This window comes from Carassius auratus, chromosome 44 (genome assembly GCF_003368295.1).
Source record: "Carassius auratus strain Wakin chromosome 44, ASM336829v1, whole genome shotgun sequence".
Taxonomy (NCBI): Eukaryota; Metazoa; Chordata; class Actinopteri; order Cypriniformes; family Cyprinidae; genus Carassius; species Carassius auratus.
The window spans coordinates 4,444,550-4,462,366 of NC_039286.1; the positions used below are offsets into that span (position 1 = coordinate 4,444,550).

The following is a 17,817-nucleotide window of genomic DNA, read 5'->3' on the forward strand; positions in this document are numbered from 1 at the left end:
CCAGGCATGAACAGATATCTAAACCATCCAACAGGTATCACAAGAGACAACACTTTAATAATATTTCTTGTTTTGTTTTCCCATTTCTGATTTAATGCATCTCCATTGACATTCCATTAAAATATGTGACTGTTGGAAATGAATTATTGAAATGCATTTATTTTAAATAGTGTGTAGTGTGTCATCTATGATTGATCATCAAAGTATTCAAACAGAAAATCGTCCCATTAAATGACCCCTGTGGTTACAGATTTTAAGGAGCCTGTAAATTAGTTTCTCACACAATAAAATCTTTTCAAAAAGCAAAACACTATGCGCCATTATGTCATTTTCTAAAAGGAAGATATGTTTCTGAAAGGCATAAATAATTAATTAACAATCTGTTTAATGCTGTTTTGCACCATAGACAAAACTGCATTCAGTAGCCATCACTCCATCAATCAGCAGAAACCAGTGGAGAAATTCGACTTCAGGCAGTGGATGTTGTAATGCAGATTTTCTGGCCTGTTTGAAATCAGAGAAAAATTGCAAAAGATAACATAAGTGTCATTGCACTTTTTTTTAAATTTTTTAATTTTTTTGCATCATGGAGTTTGAGCCCAGTGGAAATATTTAATATCCTTTTTCCAAATCGAAATCAGTTTTTTTGTTGTTGTTGTCTCAGAAGAGTATGATTATCCCATAAAAGTTGTATTTTTGGGCTTGTAGTTTTTTCAAAATGTGTCTTTAGTTTTAAGATAAAACTAATAAACTAATGATAATACTAATAATTTATAATATTTTATGATATATATAGTTGAGACTTATTTCAATTGTTGAAATAATTTAGCAAAAATATGTTGTAAGAGTATATATGAGTATATATGAGTATATATATACCCTGGACCACAAAACCAGTCTTAAGTCGCTGGGGTATATTTGTAGCAATAGCCAAAAATACACTGTATGGGTCAAAATTATATCGATTTTTCTTTTATGCCAAAAATCATTAGGATATTGAGTAAAGATCATGTTTCATGAAGATATTTTGTAAATTTCCTAAATATAAATATATCAAAACTAAATTTTTTTTATTAGTAATATGCATTGCTTAGAATTCAATTAGACAAGGCGATTTTCTCAGTATTTAGATTTTTTTTGCACCCTCAGATTCCAAATATTTAAATAGCTGTATCTCGGCCAAATAATGTCCTATCATAACAAACCATTCATAAATGGGAAGTTTATTTATTCATCTTTAAGATGATGTATTAATCTCAATTTCAAAAAAATGGATCTTTATGACTGGTTTTGTGGTCAATGTGTATTCTGCATTAGATGTAAGTTAATTATAGATAGAAATTTCTCTCTCTCTCTATAAATATATATACTATATATATAGTTTTAAAGAAAGTGCTGTGCTGTCACTGTCACTAAATATTATAATCAAGACTTGATATATCATCATCATCAGCAGCAGCAGTTTATCAAACTGAACAATTGTTTATAATAGAATATGAGATGTTTGCATGCTTAAAATTTGCTGTAATGTCTCTTAAAAAGCGTATGTAAAAAGTCTAATAAGTACTGAATAAATATTTTAATATGTAATTTCTTTATAACCAGTCAGATGAACTAAAGAATCAGAGAATTTAAATCTGATATAGACCCTTTTTGAAGGAAAAGGCAGCATTTAATCAGTTTATTTCTTTTCGACATTTATTGTACTAAAAGTTTCCTGTGAAAACTTCCACTAGAGGGAACTCTCTACCACAAACCAAACGAACATTTCCAGAGACTGGCCTCTTATGAAATTTACCGCTGTAAAATGAATAGAACCATTAAAGCCATAAACATTTGCTGATTGTGTTAATATCGCCAGATGGTTTTAATCATTACAAGTGATCATGTTTTTGAACATTCAATATAAGATCTTTGAAAAACCTGCTTGTACTATTTTCGTTTGTGTCTCTGGACCAGTTGGACTACTTTCTGTGTAGGTTCAGGTTTCATTACAATCAAACATGTAGTTCTAAATGTGCATATTTCTAACATCTGTCAATCATCAGGCTGGACCCCTGCCCCATGACACTGATTGGTCACTTCTTTAGAGTTGCATCGTCCGCAATGTACTTTTAAGTCAAGGCAGAGGTGAGACAGGACAAAGCTGAAGTGTGGAGCATGATAATTTTTCATTGTGCATGTGCGTCCATATTCCCCTTTATATTTTCTTAATTTAAATACCTCTTTCATCACAAGATTAAAAATGTGAATACTTTTCACAAAAAAAATGTATATGGACTTCAAATTTCTAATGGGCTTTTTACAGAAGCCACGTTTAGTTTCTTTTAAGTTTGTTTTCCATAATGGTGAAAATAAAACTGCAGACTATGGTTTTGTGTCTTTGTCATTGTAACAATAAACAGATCATTCTAAACATTTTGTAAAAATAGAAAAGACGAAAACGGGTCTTATGGACTATGACCTATGTGCTGACAAAGGAGTTTGGCTAAATTATGCTCACATTCAGAGAAAACTAAATGTGGAAATTAATAAACAATCAATCTTTGATAAAAAATAAAAATAAAGAATTCAGTTCAAGTGGTGGCATATTAGCCTAAAGGTTTTGACCTTCGTAAGCAAGCATTGTTCATCTGGTTTCCAAAATTCTTCCAGATTAAAGGAATAGTCCAGCTTTATGAAAATTCACTCACCCTCAACCATTCAAGACATGGATTTTTTTTTTTTTTTTATCGGAACAGATAAGGAGAAATGTTGCATTACATCAGTTGCCCACAAACTCCTCTGCACTGAATGGGTGCCGTCAGAATAACAGTCCAAACAGATTATTAAAACATCACAATAATCCACAAGTAAACCACCTGACTCCAGTCCATCTATTCATGTCTTGTGAAGTAAAAAGTGGACATCATGAACACATTTTAACCTTAAACCTTCACTTCCATTATCTATAATAACTTTTCCACAATTGAAAAAGTTCATCCCCTGTTGTCCTCTCATGTCAAAAAAATGGATTTGATTCTTACAATTTACATTTTTGTGTGAATAATTATTTTTAAGGTGTAGTCATTGTAGTTCAATGAAATTTTGTGGGCAAAAAAAAAAGTCTATCAATACACCGATGCATGAAGCACTACTCACACAGAAGTCACTTTCCAACCAAGCAGCTTTCTATTGGTCAGTGAGATGAGTTTGCATGGGTTCCTAATAAAAATGGATTTTGCATGCAGAATTTTAATGTGCAAGGTGCAACAGTGTGACCATATTTGAAGGCAAAATTTTGACAAAATTGTGCAGGAAAAATTGTTTATTGTCAATACTGTAGCAATGCACAAAGCACCACTCACACAGACGTCACCTTCAAGCCAAGCAGCTTTCTCTTGGCCAATGTGATGAATTCAAGAGAGCATTTGGAGCCCGATGTGAAATCGACACAAAATTCTCAATTGCATGGATGCCCAATGAAACTGGATTTTGCATGCAAAATTTGGCTGAGCATCTATAAATGTGACTGCACCTTTACCTTCTGTCTCTTTCACAAAACCACCAGAACACCATTATTAGTACATACATTTATTGTGATTAATATATTGATACATAATCTCTCAGGGATCTTCAAGGGGATTAATATTTCATTGAGCTTGCACACGGGCATCAAACACTTGGAAGACCAGGAATGTGCAGTTGGCCCCAGAAGGTGTCCAAGTCCTTCGGCTCCACGATCCCACAGTTTGCAGAGAGCATAAGACCTTCACAGCAAGATGCCTGCTCTGACAACAGACGCGCACAGTCGGGTCAAATGTTCGGGCATGTTTTCAGCTGGCCAAAATAGGAAACTGCTTAAACTTCAAGTCAGAATACTGCTAAAAAGGGCAATCAATTTTCAGTTTTTCCAACAACTTATGAGTTGATGTGCCTCTTTTGAGGCTCTTTGTGAATATTGCAGTAACAGGCGTTCTCATGATCACTGACTGCTGTCATCCTAAAGCCCTTGAGACTGGCTCTGGTTGCACTAGTCATTTCACCACCCTCGAATGCCCAGGTCACCTTATATACAGTTCCTAGGTTATCGCTGATGAGAAGAGCCAGTCTCAAGAGACCGGTTACCTGACGAAAACTTCACATTCACATAAGATTAGAGTTAATGTTGTGTACATATAGAAATGTATTTATTGGAACACATTTACATGGATAATGTACAATTGAGATAATACTTCAAGGAAAGAAGTGCAAACCATTTTACTGTCACAAGTAACAGCAATAGGGGAACTAGTTATGTACACGGTACACTAACAAAGGTATAAATATATAATTGCTGTATGTATTTATATATGTATATATACTCCTTCAGATGGCTTCCTAAAAGACAAACACTTTTCTCCTGGCATAACTACAGCACTTCAAGACCGAACGAAGGACTTGCAGGAAAGCATATTGATGTAAAAGGGCACCCCACGTGAATTTGCATGTTACTCCACCTTTGTACAGCAACACGGTACTGAATATTATATTAAGTAGTGGCATTTGATTACATAGAGCCTGTGTGAGCGCACAGACAGAGATACATAATGGGGGTTTTGAGGTTTGATATGTAAAATGCTTGAAATAGATGCAATGCTACAGGTGAAGAAGGTACAAGGACTGAAAATTCATGGGAAGGTCTGGACCTGTATTTTTCTTGGAAAGTTCTACAACATTATGGAAAAGCCATTAGCACCCCTCCTTATCCTCAATACTTGAGGAGCTCAGGCTGCAAATGGGTAAAGAAACTCTCACTGGGACACCAGCGAAGAGCACCCACCCATGCTGACCATTTCCAGAAATGAAGGACAGTGCCTCTATCAGGGCTTCTTAGGAGCCAAGTGGAGAGTGTTAAACCAGTTATGGGGGTCTAGTGATGTGGCCTCATATTCCCGCCTTACTGTGCACAGAGTCCGTGAGGTGGGGATCGGGGGTGTTATTCAAAGGCCCATATTTCAATGTCCTGCACATAGAAGTCCTCCGTTTTCGAGAGCATCGGATTTCCAAAGGTCTTACACGAGTGAGTTCTGCCATGATAGAGGTCGCCATCCAACCACAGCCCGAATTCACCCCTAAAAGTAGAAAAATAAAAATGAAGTTATACACTATATGTCACTGATAAATTAAGCAGCCAACTTATTATCTTACATACCCTCCACCGCCAAAAGCTAAGGAGTCCATATCTCCTTTGACGAAGAACATATTGTCACCAGTCCATTTGAAGACCTAGAAATGTTCAAGTGTTAACATATATATTCACACAAACACACAAAAATATATTTTTAATTAAATATAATATACAAAATCCATATTATATTTAAAATATATAGTGTATTGCTCCATCTACGACCTATATGTGTACTTAATCAATTCAAATATTCCCCACCTCAAATTCTGGACAGAAGGTGAAAACGAACGTCTCTCCGGTACCATAGAAGCTGTCACTGACTTTCAATGGCTCTGAAGCGAGGGCTCCAAACAGCTTCAGAAAATAAGCCAAAGATTGTTTGAATATTTGATGAATTTCATGCTTTTAAACTGCTTTAGAAGTCGATGCAATCTTCACAATTGACGTGTGCACATTTTGAAAACAATCTGTGTAAAACCACACACTTCAGCTAAAGCCCAGAAGCTCAAGCTCATACCTGTCCATCACTGTCCTTGATCACCATCAGGACCGGAGACTCCTGGCCCTGCATGGCACGGTACAGGCTCTTGATGCTCATGCCGTGTTTGGATGTGCTGAATGCCAGAGACCAGGGATAGCCGATCGTCCTAGGGGGGAGGTGTTTGGCCAGCTGAGGATTGGGGTTACAGGCCAGAAGTGAGTAAGGAAAGGCCCCAAAAGATCAGGACAGTACAGAAAGGGCACTTGGAAGTAACTTCAAGCAAATGTATAATAAAAACAAAGACCTCTGGGAGTCAATTATACAATTGAAATGCCACAGGTAGATAATGAAAATGCCACGAGAGTCCCATGAGAGCTAGCCAAAAGATGAAGTGCATCAGAGTTAAATATGATAAGGTCAACATATAGATATGGACCCAAAATAAACTATAACTTGCCTTCTCGATCTGATCAGGTTGCAGCAGGACACTGGGCTCGTTCAGACTGGGCCTGAATGATTCGGGTTCTGGGTCACTCTTCAGCATGTGTTTGGAGTTCACCTCTTCCTTGGTTGTGATCTGATTGAAAAAAGAAAGAAGAGCTGATAAACATGATCTTACCATTTAATTCTCCCTAAATAAATGTAACATTCTCTTACATTGAGAGCACAAATATCTGGATGAGTTGTTCTATCAATCTTATCATAATTGTTTGTTCTATCGTTCGTTCATTTATTGTTCTATTGTTTATCATATCAGATAACATAATCGGAGCCTTCTAAATATATGCCATGTATACAGTACTCTCAAAGTAAGAGAACATCAGCAAAACTCTGAAATAGTCTCATGCCCCTCCACAGAGAACTGCTCAATACCGGAGAAAGCCACAATACAGGACGTGAGGAGTGAAGCTTACAGAGACACACATTTATCAGTCAGACAAATCAGGCTTTAAATCTGGTAATGTGTGCTTCTACATCGGTACAACCCAACTGATGTAGACAGAGAAAGATGGATGGATGGATGGATGGAGGCCAGGGAGGTTTGGCTGGCAGGAAAATGTACTAAGGGGTTTTATTTCAGGAACTTATCTCTCAAGTTAAGGAATAAAAAGTATAACCGTAGTTAAGTACAGGAATAAAGGTTAGCAAGAAAACAGGGTAGTTTGCCAACGGCAATGCAAACCAAGGCAAATATCCAAGGATCACACGTTAAGAATTCAACATCCACAAACATCAGATTTAGAGCGGTTAACTTATTTATTTATTTATTTATGCTCAGAAAAGCCTAACACTCTTGGATGTTTGCACTGTGTTCATGTTTGCAGGGAATAGGGTTAGTGAGACCTCACCAACACACTTTCAGGAACGTTTTTTCCTTTAAAGTCAACATGAAATTACATTCATAAACCATTTCACTTATGCAGTATAAAGCATTTCAGACTAAAACATGATATTTGACAAGGGAAAAATGCATAAAAGTTTGAAACAAGTATTAAATAAGTTCAATAACAATTAGACTGCAGTACCTACAATAGGTACCATCTAACAATGCCTACATAATTTACATTAACACTCTCTGCCTTGTTAACATCAGGCAAAAAGAACATATTCTTACTCTTATAATATATGTATGTATCTATATATGTATATATATATATATATATGTATTTATATATATATATATATATATATATATATATATATATATATATATATATATATATATATATATATATATATAACCACAAATAACAATAAAAACAGCGAGCAAAAACTATGTAATATATTTATTACATTATACTTATTTCTAATATAAATTATAGTAAATAATTAGAAAATTAAATTAATAAAAAAAAAACTAATTGGAATAACTTGCAGCTGTCAATATAGAATGATTTATTAATCCAAAAGCAAGCAATAAAAACTAAAATGTATAACTACTATAATATAGCATAATATATAGCAAATTATTAAAAAATATTAAATTTTTATTAAAATGTTAAAAACAAAACAAATAGTTGGAACTACATGCAGTGTAGATTCATGCACAGTAAAATCAGGTAAGTGTATTAATAAAGCAAACAGGTTTAATATTAATTTCATGTTGACTTTAAGAGTGTGATGATTGCTGTCTGAAGAGTACGAGTACCTAAATGTTCTCTAGGGGACAGCTTGAGACTAATTACTATGATAATTGCTTCATTCACTGCTTCCTCTTATTCAAGCCTTCTAAAACCCATCCTATCATCCAGATGGAAGTGCCAGTTAACATATATCCAGTTTCAGTATCATTGAGGAAATTCTATCAGCCTTTAAGTGTCATTTCCTATAAAAAATGGCTGTATGTCAACTCAGGGCCAGTTATATTATTCCACACTCCACATAAAGACCAGTGCAATCTGCTGTTCAAGAGGAACAAATGATGTAAAACAGCCTGTAATGCATTCAGATCAAATAGTTGAACATATTTGGTCGGATTAATATGTTGACACTCTGATTCTTTTATACAGTATCCTAATTGTTGGGTTTAATATTAAAGTTAATGCTCCTTGATCAACAGACTTGTCGTGGGCTTTGTGATGGTTTCCGTGTGGAGTTGAGCATGTGGCACCTGAAGACGTTTGCAGAGCGAGCGCAGGTCCTCACTGTTTAGCGCATCTATCCGCCGGTAGTACTCAGTCACAGAAACTACCTAATGCACAGACAGAATAGTGATGTTGCATGAGAAACTGCCTGGCATACAAAAATTAGTATGTGAGGGGAGAGAAGTTATCTGGTGTGCTCCTCTGCAGCTTAAACCGATCAACTTGGAGATGGAGAAAGGAACAAGTTAGTAAGTTCAAGTCATTTATTAATTTTTTGCGCAACCTAAAATAAAAACTGTAATAAATAAAAACTAATTGACTAATTGAAATACCACTTGACCCATGTGTTTCCACAGACAGCTGCATCTGAAGTGCGGTCAGCTTAATCGAACAAGATCAAACAGCACTGTCTCAGAGACAGATCACATGCATCTGCAACAACCTCCCAAGACCAATATGTCATGTCTCCAAACAACATAAAACAGCATTTTCAATATTGAAGCACTGAACAGTTGGGACTGTGGGTCAGCTGTCCTGTCTCCCTAATGCATATCTAAATCAGGGAGTAATATAAAAAAAGTTGAGTTTTGTATACAGTATTCAACTGTATTATTAATATAAATATGCTAGGCTACTATAAAATAGGCTAAAATAAAAATAAAACTGACTGCAGAATTTACTCTCATGTCTAAATTACATCAACTTCCAAGCCTATAAAGCAACAGCTGCTTGCAGTGACTGCACTATTCAGTGTGCATGCCAAGCTCACTCAAGCACAACTTGTCACATACAGACATTATTTTTTTTCTTCACCAGGCCAAAGCTGTATTTAGGTGTCAGCTGACATCCCTCCTTAATTCTTCTGGAGAAAAACATTACTTCTGCAGAAAGCCCCAAGACAATAACTATCTGGAAGACATTATAAATAAAAATGAACATTTATATAGCATAGAAGAAATTTTCTTGAGAGCCAGCAATTTTTTTTATTTATTATTAAAAAATAAGAATAAACTATTAAAATAAAAAGGTTAAAATAACAGTAGAAATGTTACAAATATCCAAAAAAGCAAGCAAAAAAAAAAAAAAAATTATAAGGTTTTACATTTTTTATTAAATATGTAAATTCCTGCCAAATAAGAAACATATTGTTAAAGATAATACAAATATATTAATATATCTTACCTTAATAGTATTTCATTGTTATATAACATTAATATTGTCATTATGATATTGGTCACCGGTGTCTTCTACCAGTAGACAAACCAAATACACAAAAATGTATTTCTGGATCCCAAGAAGATATAAATAATTCTAAACTATTGGGCAATTAACTATAATGTTTTTTATCTTCTTCATTGAGTGTTTACAGTAATTATCCTTGACTATTAAACAATAAAAAGCATAATTTACATTTATCAGTCTTGCTCACTGGAGTCTTTTAGTGGTTTATGAGGGATGATGAAATGATTGGGTCCATTTGCAGATGAACACTCAATTCTGTAGCAGCCAAGTCAAACACACATTACAATGAAGGACATTACATACCAGTTCATCACGTCCTTTGAAGGAAAAAGATCTCATTATGAAAATAAGACACTGCAACAAGACATTCCATGGACATTGACAATGACTGGCAACAGGAACAAGCATGCATTCATATTAAAATGTTAGTTTGTGCATAAACATGGTTGAAGCTGCTGAAGTAGACATGAAATCTGAAAGAAACAGACACACATATGCTCCAGAGCTGCTGTGAATAACAAGCTCATGGGTTCAGGAGAGAACATAAACATCACGTAAGCATATTCATGATCACATGTCTATGACAACACAATCGCAAACGAGACATCAGCATAATTATCAAAGCAAACAATACATGCATTTCAATTAAAAACATGCATGAGTTGACCTAAGTATTACTATTCATGACAATCAAATAAATCACATTATAAATCATTAAAATAATTTAAATATCAAAATGCATTAATGCATTATATATATTGTAGGCTTTATGTTTTTAGTTTTTGGTTAGCAGGTTAAGGCTTGTTATCTTACATTGGTTGTTGTTCATACCTCCCAGTCTTTGAATGTGATATCAGGTACTGGTTTGTCATGCTCCCCGCTTTCAGCATCCTGGCTCTTTTTAACCACTACAAACCTAGGCTCTCGCGTTAGTCCACCCAACCCTTCTCCATACACTTCAGGGGTCCACTGGACAAAGAACGCATACAAGTGGTCTGATCTAAAGGAAACAAACATAAAAAAACAGCCAAGATTCACTCTTAAGAAATAACTGGAGCTCCACAAGTCCAGCTTTTCATGTACATAGGCATCCTACTACTGTTTATAATCACAATTAATAAAAAGGGTTCCCATACTTATGATCAATGAATTTCCTTAAATTTTCCAATAATTTGCAATTACTAGATAAGGATTTTTAGACTGATTTATTGAAAGAGAATAGCCCTCACAAAGAACTTATATTTTGGGGTTATGCTTGGTTCCAAAATATCCCAAGTCACTACAGAGACATTTCTATGATTTGTTAAAATGTTTAATAGATTTCCATAGCCTTCTCGGGTTTGGAAATACAGTACTAATTACAATTTTAATTACATTATCATTTTAGTTTAATTTGAAAATATTTTTTTAAATACAGTTTTATTTTAAATTAAATGTTCAAAGGTTTTCCATTAACTCTGAAATTAACACCTGAAATGTTCAAATAATAAAAAAAGTAATTAAATAAATAAATAAATAAATGGTTGGGGGAAATATTATAATCTTAATAATTGCCATCTCATTCAGTTCATTTAAATCCTGTTATTTCTTCTAAATATTCTTTAGCATTAAAGACTGTGATAATATTAGATGTTAAAATGCAAATATCTTAAATCCAAAAAGCATTTATAGAAAAGTCATAGAAATTTCTATTCTATTATTTCTAAATTTGTAGTTTTGCTTTTGATTTTATTTGTCTGAAAATACACTGTAAAAAAAAAGTAGAAATAAACTATTACTCAGAAATTGGTAGTAAACTTCACAAATAATTTTAAAGAAACAGCAAGTGACACAATGAATAAAACTTTTGAAGCAGAAAAACTGAAATGTTATTTTCTTGCAGAAAATACTCCAGTTATATTTGTTGTTTTTATTTTACCTTGTATAAGAACCCGGCGTATGGCATACATTATAATACAAATGTTTAGTATAAAAAATTAAATACATAAAACAGGGTCCATTTTTATACTGACATCTAAATCATCCACAATGTCCGTCGTCATATATACAACTTCAAAGATTGCTCTGTTCAATTTATATTGGTCTATGTCAACAGCAATTTGTAGGTGATTACAGCATGTTGACAGTGTCCTGTAGGTTTGCTGGCAAATGGCACTGAAGTTGAGAGCTCATTACAAAGAAGTGCAACCATAAACACACACATACAGACAGGCACAATCTAGGACTATATACACACAATGACCTGGTCATGGAGAGATTTGGATGCGATCCAGGCAACATCTTACAGGCTATGAGAAGCACGCATGTAGGCAAGCACAAACTAACATGGTTGATGTTCTTTTGTGGTTCAGAAATGACAAAGTAGACCATTGTCGTAGCTCAAAATGATCATGCAACTGGCCACCAAACTGGGTCAGACAACAGTAGAGCAGTTATCTGTGCTGCCCTTCCCATAACCATCTCTCTTAATCTGACTGTGTTCAATAGAGAAGTAACAGATTCTGTGACAGATTACCAGTGTTGGAGAGTAGCTAGCTACAAGAAGTGACGCAACTAGCTTAACAACATTTTTCAGTAGCTTTACAGTAGCGACGCTACCTTTAAAACAGTGTAGCTTTTCCTGAGCTCCCTGCCCGGGCCACAAAGACCATTTATGGAAACCCCAGCTGCAAAAATTGCTCGCTCATGGTTGAGGTCAAACGTATACACTATACAGCCAATCAGAAAAGAGGTCAGTTACATGGGTGTCTTACAAATAAAGCGCCAAAAAATAAAAACTATTTAATTATTAGGATCAGAGAGAAGGTGAAAAAATATCAATTCAAAACTAAATACAAAATATATATATATAATAATGAATAAATACATTTGATAAAAAATATATATAAAAATAAACATTTATTGACACTTTTTGTAGTATTTTCTAAAAATAAAAATATTACACTTTTGTTTCAAAGTTTAGGTTTGTTAAGTTATTTATTTGAATGTTTTTGAAAGTCTCTTATGCTTTATTTGATCAAAAAATCTTTACAAGTCAGTAATATTGTGAAATTTTATTACAATTTAAAATAACATTTCATACCTTAAAATTTTATTTATTCCTGTTATGATAAAAGCTGAATTTTCAGCATCATTACTCCAGTCTTCAATGTCACATGATCCTTCAGAAATCATTCATATATGGTGATTTGCTGCTCAAGAAGCATCTATTATTATTATTCAAGTTGAAAACAGTTGTGTTGCTTAATATTTTTGTAGAATCATTGATATGTTTGTTTTTTTCAGGATTCTTTGATGAATTGAACGTGAAAAGGAACAGCATTTATTTGAAATTACTTTAAAAGTCTTTACTGTAACTTTTGATCAATATAAACTATACTTGCTGATCAAAAGTATCAATTTCTTAAAATAAAAAAATTAAATCATACTGAAACCAAATTTTCAACAGTAGTGTAAAAATACATAAATTATTATATATTTAAAATAAATGTGATTATAGATTGCCATTCTTAGCAGAGAAAATATTTTAGTAATTTTTAAACCTAAGATCAAACAATGTTCAATCCAGTCAAATTAAAACAGTATTTATTTATGTCCATAAAACAAACATGCAGGACACATTGCGCCAAAAGTATTTGTACAGATCCCTAAACTTGCATATAAGAAATAATCTTGGCAAGCATCAAAGGAAGTAAAAATTAGCAGTACAGGAAACAGACATTTAAAGCGTAGCACTGACCTCTCAGAAGGAACGGCGAACCAGTACTCGTGCTTCCTGTCTCTTTGGGCATACTGCTGCATGGAGGCACTGGCGTAGGAAAGAAAGGTCTTCCGCATGGCCCTTCCAACCCGCAGGCACAGGAACTTGTGTGAATTGGACTTCTGCTTGCCTTTGGGTCCTGGCACAACTGGGACAGGTAACAAACAAGACAAAGTCTGCACCTGTTTCTCATAGTAATCTCAGCATGTTAAATTAAAACACGAATCTTGCATCCTATTTCTACTAATCTATATTTTAGCATATGTATGTATGCTGGATGCAACACATGCTTAATAAGCTGATGAGCTCAGTGAGCTGGTGTTGTTAGTGTGCTGCAAAAAAAAAAAAAAATAAAGTAAAATAAATCTGTGGATCTACAGCCAATCCAACATGACTAACTGAAAATGTGGCTTTCAGTTTATTTTTAGGGCCACATCCTTATTAGATTGCATCAGTGATACAACAGGATCATATGTAGGCTGACACCTCAGTATATTTGTATGTTCTGTTAAGTCATCAAGGATTGGATATCTTTTATATAAGCAATACCCTTGGGAAATAAGCTTAAAGTCAACATGAAACATATTTCCAGTCCATTTGACTTGCATTTTTTATTTTCAGTTCCGAGTGAACCACAATATTACAAAGAAAAGATTGATGGATGGGATATTTTTTTTATTCTTTCGCCACCCAGTTCTGATGAGTTTTTTCACCATCAATAGCATCTTGATGCATCCACATGGTGATGCTACTTATTTATTTATTTAAATTGTAACATTCCACAATATTACTACTTTTATGAGTATGATCATTTTTTAGTTTTTCAACAAAGAAGGTAAAAAATTTAAAATAAAACTTACAGACCCTGAACTTTTTATTAACTATTGTATATTCAATGTTAAAATTAAGTTTTTTTTTTTATTACATTTTTATTAAGTGACTATATATATATATATATATTAGGGGTGTCACGATTCTCCAAATCCTCGATTCGATTGCATTTTCGATTCTAAGCTCACGGTTCGATTCGATTCTCGATTTTTACATTTATTCTTTTTAAAGCACAGATTGTCATTTTTCAAACTAGACTTTTATGCAATATAATATCTGACCTTTGTTTGCAATGTACCACACTACATTGTCAAATTTAAAACTTTTATTAACAACATAATGTAACAATAACTTATATCTTTAGTCAATTGAAAACTTAAAATAAACTGCCATCCAGTTTCTCTTTTGTAAGTGTAGTCTTCTTCACAAAAGATATTACGATGTATCTATTTAAAAGATTAAAGATAAAACACTTGTTAAACACTTCACTGTCATTCATTTAGATTTAGATTTATATATATGTATGTGTGTGTGTGTGTGTGTGTGTGTGTGTGCATCATTGCAGTCTGTGAAATATGTGTATCTCTTATTACTAAGACTGCAATCACTAGCAATCAGAAGAATTCCAGTTAATCAAGTATCTACAAAAGATATACTCTATAAACAGTGCATTAAATTACATTAAAGACAAAAATAAATTAAACAAGCAAAAGAAATGATTACTCGCATGTATCTGGTCCACTGATGAAGTCATGGGTCAAGTCAAGTGAATTATTACTCATTTTCTAACAGGCGTCGAATACTGACTTTAGGAAAAGGGGAATAACCAATGACATTTGAGATAACAACTAAAACAGCAAGCCCCGCCCCACGACTGACAAAAATAAAATTGTTCGCGCGAGCAGAGGTGAGATGATCGAGCGCGAGGATGTGGGGAATGAGCATGCGCGCGCGAGGGTTTGAAATGAGCTCGCGGGCTCCTGTTTCTTCGCATCCGATTCAGTTTTCCTCTCGCGGAAGCCATATAGCGTGCGCGCCAGCATCAGTTGTATGCTCGGTTATTTTTGTCATTGATTTGCCGTCATACAACATGGGGGCGTGGCAGCATCGACGATTCCATTTTTTAATTAGATTAAAAAAAACTTAATTTCGATCGATTTCGATTGACATCCCTAATATATATATATATATATATATATATATATATATATATATATATATATATATATATATATATATATATGCCCCTACAAAATTTGGACATGCATTTTTAGATGACAGAAATAACTTTGGGGAGGATAATATGAACTGATGAATCAGGTGAAATTTCATATTGATGTTATCAAGTGTGATAACAGTAGGTTACCTTCCTCTGTACTCTGTTCCTCATCTGCTCCAATCACTTTAGCTGGTGTGAAGTCATTGGCCATCCCTTGTTCTCCTTCCTTCATATCATTGGTTGTTTGCATAGTCTGAGCTTCCATGCTCTTTTGTTTCTCATGGGCTTTTGCAAAATCCTCAACAGCCACAGTGTCTGAACAAAGTGACTCAGATGTGGTGCGTGATTTGGCCTGATACGCAGGCTGGTCCAATTTTTTGCTCTCCAGAACGTTCTCAGACACCACCTTACTGGATAAATCTGTAGTATTAAGACTCTGTTCAATGCCACTATCCCTCCATCCTGTTCCCTCAGTTTCTGCATCGTGAACATCTTCTTTTACATCCTTTTTGTTGAGCAATGAAGGTTCTTCAGTGGCTGTTGTGGACTGGTTGATGGTTAGAACTGATTCCGAAGATGCACCAGAGGACTTTATCTGCTGCAGCTCGTCGGAAGATGTTGCAAGGGCATCATCACGGACTGGAGAGAGTTCGGACTCTGTAAAAACATCTTCGGACAGAGAAGCTTCTGTGCTGCGAGGGGCCGTACTGGTGCTGTCGTTGCCCGTCTCACGGATTCTGTGTGCTGCATTGGCTGCATTGAGACGTGGCGCCCGCTTCAGATGGCTGACCTCAGTAACAGAAGGCTCTAGCTCCAGATCTCTGGGATGACAAAACAACATATGGATAAGAATTATGTGCCATTATAAAATTCATGCATTTCCATGTTAAGATGATGACCCAAACAGTTTCTAGTCCGCATTGACTTCCACAGTATTTATTTTTTATACTGTGGGGGATCATCAACAGTTTGGTTACCAACATTCTAAAAAATAATCTATTCTTTCTGAACAACTAGGGTTTAGCTGTTTTTAGAACAACTTTAGGGTGAGCAAATGACAAAATGTTAATTTTTGTAATAGTTCATCCAAAAATGAAAATTATGTAATTAATAACTCACCCTCATGTCATTCCAAACCCGCAAGACCTCTGTTTTCATCTTCGGAACACAGTTTAAGATATTTTAGATTTAGTCCGAGAGCTCTCAGTCCCTCCATTGAAGCTGTGTGTACCGTATAATGTCCATGTCCAGAAAGGTAAGAAAAACATCTTCAAAGTAGTCCATGTGACATCAGACGTTCAGTTAGAATTTGTTGAAGCATCAAAAATACGTTTTGGTCCAAAAATTTTTGTTATGGACAGAAAGCTCTCGGACTAAATCTAAAATATCTTAAACTGTGTTCCGAAGATGAACGGAGGTGTTACGGGTTTGGAACGACATGAGGGTGAGTCATCAATTACATCATTTTCATTTTTGGATGAATGAACAATTTAAGTATTTCAGGTTATCAAGAAACTTACACTGGCACAAGCTCTCGGACCCTGATGTCGGTGATTTCCCTGCACATGGCAGCAGACTGCACCTCCTCCAGCGGGCACATGATCCCGTACTCCTCACATCCTCGCTCCTGCACCAGCCGGTCTGACTTATGAGGGTCAAACATGATGTTGTTTGGGGTGACCAACAGAACACCACTGACTACACCCTGAAAGAAAAAGAACAGACAAGGTAGATGGCATCGAAACATCAGTGGACTATACACTACTCGAACATAGTCAGACTTGATTAGCACAGCAAAGACAGAACATATTGTTCTTGTTATTGTACATTGATTATTCTGGCCACCAAACGCCCACTTAGGCAGGAAGAGATCGACATGAACTGCAACCAGCTTTTGTTTTTGTTTTTCTTGAACACTACAATAAAAGATCAGCATGGAAATGTGGTTTATATGAGAAACTGCTCAGAAAAGACTGTCCTAATTTGTGAAAATGTGTTTAGACTTTGTGATCATAATTTTCATCCATCCAAATGTAACAATATATTCCACAAAGATAAATCTGAAAATTAGGTAAAATATTTACATTTAATCATTTAGCAATGTTAATGTTCTTTTTTTACACAGAAATTTCTCTCCCTTGAAACTTACCTTGCCATCCGAGATGTATTTGCAGTTCATTTTAATGAACTTTTCTGTAAGCGCCTCTTCCTCCTCGGAGGTGGATGAAACCACTCTGGCTGGCCGAGGGGGGCCATGGCCTGGGCCGGAGGTGCTGTGCCTCCGACGGACATCACCTGAAACCTGTTGGGATGAAGCCTGAGTGAGAAACTGCTCAATCAGTGGTAGCCCTCGCCACATGACACTGAATGCAGCCCAACCCTGGGCTTATGATACATCCTCTAACACTCACACCCACACACAAACATGGTCACACACACACACACACAGTCATCATAACAAGGAGGCTTAGAAATAACAACCCATTAAGGCATAAGGTAGATCCCTTGAGGGCTCTCTGCTGTAAGAAAGCTTACAGGCGGAAACCAAGG

At 35.1% G+C, this 17,817-nt stretch overlaps 1 protein-coding gene across 2 annotated transcripts in view; it reads right to left on the reverse strand.

The window, feature by feature from the left end:
• Nucleotides 1-3,557: 3,557 nt before the first annotated feature.
• The window catches only part of LOC113062192 (oxidation resistance protein 1-like), a 41,620-nt gene continuing 27,360 nt past the window's right edge, over nt 3,558-17,817 (reverse strand). The window contains exons 7-17 of one of the 2 annotated variants that reach the window (XM_026231842.1): nt 17,417-17,569; nt 16,788-16,972; nt 15,415-16,088; nt 13,197-13,365; nt 10,289-10,457; nt 8,242-8,322; nt 6,088-6,207; nt 5,667-5,819; nt 5,408-5,503; nt 5,174-5,247; nt 3,558-5,093 (exon numbers count right to left, since the gene is read on the reverse strand). In XM_026231842.1, coding sequence (XP_026087627.1) covers nt 4,958-5,093; nt 5,174-5,247; nt 5,408-5,503; nt 5,667-5,819; nt 6,088-6,207; nt 8,242-8,322; nt 10,289-10,457; nt 13,197-13,365; nt 15,415-16,088; nt 16,788-16,972; nt 17,417-17,569 — 2,010 coding nt within the window. In that variant the 3' untranslated portion in view covers nt 3,558-4,957. The remainder of the gene's footprint in view (nt 5,094-5,173; nt 5,248-5,407; nt 5,504-5,666; nt 5,820-6,087; nt 6,208-8,241; nt 8,323-10,288; nt 10,458-13,196; nt 13,366-15,414; nt 16,089-16,787; nt 16,973-17,416; nt 17,570-17,817) is intronic. The other variant, XM_026231843.1, reaches the window with a different exon arrangement.